We start from the raw sequence: 6,221 nt of genomic DNA on the forward strand, positions 1-6,221 counted from the left end.
GCTCAACATTTCAGTGGGAATACTGAGGATAAACACTTTGAAACCTAGAGTATAATAAACTTTTGTTGTCTTTCTTTACAGTGATGAGGAAAAGATAGATGTGTGTCAATCAAGAGCCTATAGAGATTAAACCCAGCTTTTTTCTGTTCGCTTAAATTACATATATGCTTAGGAATGGAGGAGTAATACAGAATAGCCTCTGGAATTACTCCTGATTCCCATCCACTAGGTATTGCTGCACCCTGGCTTTCCCTTTAGGAGAGAAGTTGCACTTATCCTACCTGCATGCCTTTTATACCTCGCACCGCTTTGTTGTTATGAGTGTGTAGTGCACCTTAGTATTTTGGCATTTTCATTTGCAGCAAGAGCTTTTCCTACTGAGCCTCTTCAGTCCTCAGTTGGGAGGAAGTGCTCTTTGAGGCAGCTAAGAGGCAGCTTCTGAGTTGCCAGTAGAGTTGGAGGAAGGAGAGAGTGCTGGGGAACCCTTGAATAGAAAGGAAATTAGAATTACAGTCAGAGATAACAGGAGAAGCAGCAGTGTGCTCCGTAATCATAGCTGTGAGAACGTCACAAAGGAATGGAGATGGGCCCATGACACCTTTGAAGACCTGTGGAAGAAAAGACATGTAATATGTAGGACACGATCTGTTTCTTAGAGAGGGGGCAGCAGTGGGACTGACCAGCCTGTGCACCTGAGAAGGTGTTTCCCTGGGATGGCAGGAGCATGTGAACATCTGTAGGCAGAAGGAGAGAGAGATCAAATGATGTTTTGAGCAATGAGAGTAAACAGGGCAAAGAAAGACACATCCTTGACACTTTTTCACTCATTCAGAATGAAGAGGAGGAGGAAGAGCAGCGTTCAGCAGGACAGAGCCTGTTTCTTGAGAATGGTGGTGAGATCCTGGGCTGATGAAGAGACCATAGTGGTGCATTTGGCACCAGCAACATCCAGAGCTGAACAGGGGTGGCTCCTGCTGCAGTGGTAACATATGTACCAGCTTTCACAGCTAGGGAGACTGGATTTTTTAAGGTTAGGAAGCTTGTTTATTTGTAGCTGTATTTGATAGTCGTGTGTGGTGGTGCGTTGACTGTCCAAGCTTCCCTGAGATAATCCAGATACAGGCAGCAAGAGCCCAAGCTTCTCCGTTGAGCCTAAAGTCCAACTGAGTCCATGTGCCATGGCACAACTAATGCCACTGACAGGAGCGGCAGTTAATATTGGGATACAGGCAACGGCCCAGCAAAAAAGACGACCACGTCATTTCAAGCACCCTGTAGAAGTCTTCAGGTTCGATGCGTGCCCTTCTCTGGGGATTAAAAGAAGGTTTCATCTCCAGGAAACACCTAGTGCCAATAAAATGGCTTCTCTGTAATAGTCCTAGAAAGGAGATCAAAGGAGATAAGATCAGACTGGAATGAGATAGCATCAGCTAAAGAAACGGTGCCAGAATTCACAATAAGGAGAACAAGCATAGATGAATTAGGTAGGGGTGAAAGTGACTGGGCCGGTTGGGCTGGTTGCTGCTCAGTGAACTGCGGAGCAACTCACACCCAGGAGAAAGCCCGTCTGCCCCACGGGACAGCAGCCTCCCCACAGCTCAGCTCTGCCGCTGCCATGACCTTCGTCTGGAAGGTGGCAGGTAACCATGTGCATGCCTAATAGGTCTGGCTGAGCCCAGCGCCTACAGAGCCCTCGCTGGAAAAGGAGGGGACTTCCCCGAGGCAGTCTGCATGTGGAAACGACCTCCTCCTGCACAGAAAATGGGCCAGAAGGCCTCCCATGAGGGCAACCAGGAGAACAAGGCTGAAACTCTAGTCATCTGTGAAGTCTTCAGCCAAGGCGTGGTCCATGCATCTCAAAGGCTGAAGGACTATCTTGGTTTCGTGGATCCTCAGAGCAAATTCCAGCCAGCCACTGAGCGAGATCTTTTTGGTCAACTTCATCAGCTTCTGCGTGGAAAAGGGAGTGGAGGACCGTATCACAACCAGCAAAATGACCAAGCAGCAGTCCTCCCTGTTCGAGGTGGACTGGATCTGGACTCTGTCTGGAGCTGACAAGCAAATCAAACTTCAGATCGCCGTGCAGGCTTTACAGCTGGCGGAGCTTTTCTGTAGTGAAAGCAGCCCCGCTGAAGCAGTGGAGGACTGCTGCTGGGAAGCCGTGCTGCTGCTGGGAAGCCGTGCTGGCAGACGAGCGCTTCCAAAACAGGAGCAGGTTTGAGAAGCTGGCGGAGTTCTGCCGCCTGGTGGGACGGGACTGCCTGGGCTTGTTCATCATGTTTGGTGTGCCAGGGAAGCCCAAGGACATCCGAGGAGTCATGCTAGACAGCATTGCCAAGGAGGAGCAAAAATGCTGCCTGTTGGGCAGGAATGCGCTATGGCAATTTGTCACCAGTACTGACCGCTTCCTGCCCACAAAAGACATGTTGGAAAACTGCCTCGGTGCAAACAACGGACCAAAGGAGGTGGGCAATGTGTACATAAACTTTCTGTAAGCCGCTGGTTAACAGCAATGGCTCTGCACGCTGGCACCAGCAGCTGTGTGGGGCTCAGCTCTGCCTCTCTTGCTTTTCTTCTTGCACGCCATTCCTTCCACCTCCTCATTTCCCACCCTCTCCTCCACCCATCACATTCTCCTACAGAAGCCAGGCTGAGTCAGTCTCTCCAGGTTTTAAACAACAGGATGTACCTGCCAGAAAAATGTGTTTATAGAAAGCATGTCATTTTCCCAGAACATTTTGTTCGCCAGACATTAAGTCTTGGCTGGACTCGATGACAGCTTTATCGCCCTGAGCCTTTGGGAGGTCGCGTTAGACTTGAGTCACAGCCTTTGTTTACTGTGTGGCAGATTTCTTCTGTGATAGGAGGTTGAGGCTGTAATAAAGAAAATGCACTGGTGCTGGTCAGAAGATTCGCACTGAGCATGAAGGACAATACCAGGGCTTAAAAAATGCTGGTTTGGAGGCATGAGCTGGTTCACAACTAAGAGGAAAAGCCCTTCCCCACGATAGAGATGGGGGCTGTATGACAGGCCTGTTAATTACCTGCCTGTTAAAAGTAGAGCGGTGCCAGGCTCTGGAGGGCCCTGGAGCTGTGACTGAAAAGCAGGGGCAGGCTTGGTCCCAGCTGCAAAGCCTGTTCTTGCTGAGCGGCTGCATCAGGTCAAGGTGTGGGAAAAAGCAGTGGCAGGTGTTAAAGAAAACTTGGGAAAATCAAAAACCTGGTCCTGGAGATGTTGGTGGGAGCTTTTTCAGGGCAGCAGAGGCAGCTCCTGACCACTAGTGGCAGAGACCAAAAGTCTGGAGGGCACAAAATTATTTCACTTTAACTTTGTGTTCAGTAGCTTAGCAGCTGATTGCATTTATGGACTGATTTATTCCATTTCCCTCAGCTTTTAGTGGACAGAGGGAGACTTTTGGGTTGCACAACTGTAATTACTTTCTTTCAGCCACTGTTAACCAGTGAAGGAAAGACCTGATCAGTTTTCAAACTGGTAAACTCACTTTGTTTATAGCTGTCATCTGCCTAGTTTTGTTGGTGCAAAAAACTCCTCTGCCTGTAGTTTTCTTGTAATTTCATTCATTTTATTTAACAGAATAAAAATAATTTCCAAATCTCATTCATATTTTACTATTTACTATGTGAGTTACAAGATGGGGCAGCTGTGACAGCTGACAAAAAAAAAGGCTGTTATTTACACAGCCATTAAAAAAATGTGCCAGAAGTTTTTGCAGCTTTCCATGGTGTAGGCGTGGAGGCTGGAAGGTGAACTGAAATAAAAACACACAAGAGAACTGTGAAATTTTTGCTGAGTCACAAATGTAGCTGGGCATGGAGAAGGGAGGCCTTTTAGTTTTGAAATAGGTCATTGAGATACAGTTGATTTTTAAAGAGCTGGCATCATTGTATTTTGTGCGTGTAGCAGGGGTTTGGTGGGACAGAAGGGATAGTTCTGGTGTTTTACATAGAAAACATGCATAGCTATGGGGATATATGCAGAGCATGAGGACTCTGTGCCCATTCAGGAGGGTTGAGTTATTGTTTGGGGGGGTTTTTTGCCTGTTTAAAGTAACAGCATAACCAATACTGCAGCTGGATTGATTGGTTTATAAAAGGCCAGCAGAAAAAGCTTTAATTTTGCATTAAATTGGTATCTAACTGGGGCACATCGTGTAAGCAATTCAGTTCTGTCTCTCTGAAAACTGGGTGGGCTTTTTCCTTTGGATGTTTTGCATGCTTTTTTTTTTGGAGTTGGAAAGGGGAGGAGAAAATCAAAATATCTTGACTATATAGCATTTGGACTAGGAAGTTATACATCAGGGCAGTTGCCCATTTGGTTCATATCCTCCCAAGTGAAGTTATGCAGGCGTGGTGGTTATTCTGGGAGCCAGCGTACATCGCCCAGGCTGTGCCACACTCTTTGCCTGGTTGCCTTGAGGTTTTAGCTCAGGAGCCCAGGCCCTCAGGGACAGTGGGCACTGGCCAAGACTCCGTATTACGGGTAGTAATGGTGAAGATGCACAGCGAAGTATTTAATGATGTAAATTTGACCGTGTTCATTTATTCACTCCAGCTGGAGTCTCAGCTCAGGTGACTCACAGCCATACCACAAGCTTATGTAACTGCACATATGATTTACCAGGTAAGGTGCTGACCTCAGAGTTTAATCCCATAGTAATTTGTGTAATAAGGTTAGTAAAAACAAAGTGAAGGGGTTGGGTTGTGGTTTGGTTTTTTTTTTCTTTGGACATTGTTTGCACTAATGTATAGTTTAATATAATGTATAGTTTGTATAGTTCATACTGTAGTTGAGCTCAAGAGCTCATGGAAGTGTAGCTCAGTGAAGAAAGGCTATCAGAAGAGGAAACTTGCAGCACTGCTGCTGGTGGCTGGTTAGTTTCATAACAAGAAACAACAGCAGAACACCTCACACCCCCCCTTTTTAAAGGAACTTTAATTTAAGAAGCATCATTAGCTTATCACAGGATACAAATATCCACCCTACCTGGGTCCACCAGGAGTTTCTGACTCAAGCAGAGATGAGCTGGACCCTTGGTGCCAGTGCTTTATTACTCCAGAAGGGCATCTGGCATTGCACCCCCACCCTTCTGCTCCCCTGTTGCAGAAGCAGCAGCGTGGTCTGTGTACCCCAAGCTGTATGCTACACAGACACGGCCTGGCAGAGGCCTTCATCTACAGCTGTCCTATCCCTCAGCCACACAGGGACCCCTCTCTCACCCTTCCTCCCTGGGTGATCCATCACCAATGCACCCCTACTTTCTCTTCCATCTCCCACACCCTGGGAAGACAAAACCTCCCACTCCCTGCTGTACAGACATTTCTCTTGGCTGCTGCAAGGACTTCTGCCTCTATGGTTAGCTCAGCATGGAACGCTGCTGGATAGCATCCACCACAAGCAAACAGTTGCAACAGAGATGGTTTGGTTAGAAGCTATGCACTTATGTGTACGATGCTCCTGAGGCCCATTGCTGGGAGCCAGGCTCAGGCCAGACAGAGAACAGCCTGATGCAGATGCCTTGTGATTGATGCATTGGGAGTGCTGCACACTGACTGGTAGATTTGTTTAAAAACAGGGTCCTGTTCTGTTAATTCAAACTGGGGGGTGGCAGGCAGGGCACAATCCCCAGAAGCACTAAGCAAATGCTACCACTACCCCCTTATGCTGTCCAAGGAAAGTCACAGATCCCTGCTGCTCCAATCCCATTTTGCTTTTCCCCTGTACGCGTAAGAAGTTACAAACACAAGGGAGAGCCTGGCTGCTGCACTGGCTTTGCCCGAGCAACGCTCCTTTTCTTCCTGTTCACTTAGGCAGGGTCAAGAGGCAAAAAGCTCAGGAACAATATGAGGTTCCTGTCTGTAAACCAAGTTATTTTTACCAGAAACTTTCAGAGGACACTATTAAACCCCTGAGGCAATGTGTATTTCCTTACCTGTGCCTTGAAATTGCCTTAAAAGATTAAAGCAGACAGAGCCCCCCTGGGTCATACAGGCAGCAGGGAAGCCAGGACAGGTTAGGACTTGCTTAGGGCAAGTGGTCACTTCACCACACACATCCCAGAGCCCAGAACCAAGACCTGCTTGGAGCTCTGGCCCCCGTGGCTGTGAGAGGGCTAACACTGGCACAGATCAGGTGGGACTGCTGCGACACCACGAGAAGTGCAGACTCCAGACCCAGCTACAGGAGTGAAATTAAGGAACAG

The 6,221-nt window shown here is 47.7% G+C and overlaps 1 protein-coding gene across 1 annotated transcript; it reads left to right on the forward strand.

Moving 5' to 3' along the window:
* Positions 1-1,761: 1,761 nt before the first annotated feature.
* Positions 1,762-2,511, forward strand: REP15 (RAB15 effector protein). The gene is given in 3 exon segments (XM_072850094.1): positions 1,762-1,913; positions 1,915-2,163; positions 2,213-2,511. Coding segments are annotated over 3 exon segments (684 nt in total). The 3' UTR covers positions 2,496-2,511.
* Positions 2,512-6,221: the final 3,710 nt, after the last annotated feature.

The sequence above is a fragment of the Ciconia boyciana genome, chromosome 1 (genome assembly GCF_034638445.1).
Source record: "Ciconia boyciana chromosome 1, ASM3463844v1, whole genome shotgun sequence".
Classification (NCBI taxonomy): Eukaryota; Metazoa; Chordata; class Aves; order Ciconiiformes; family Ciconiidae; genus Ciconia; species Ciconia boyciana.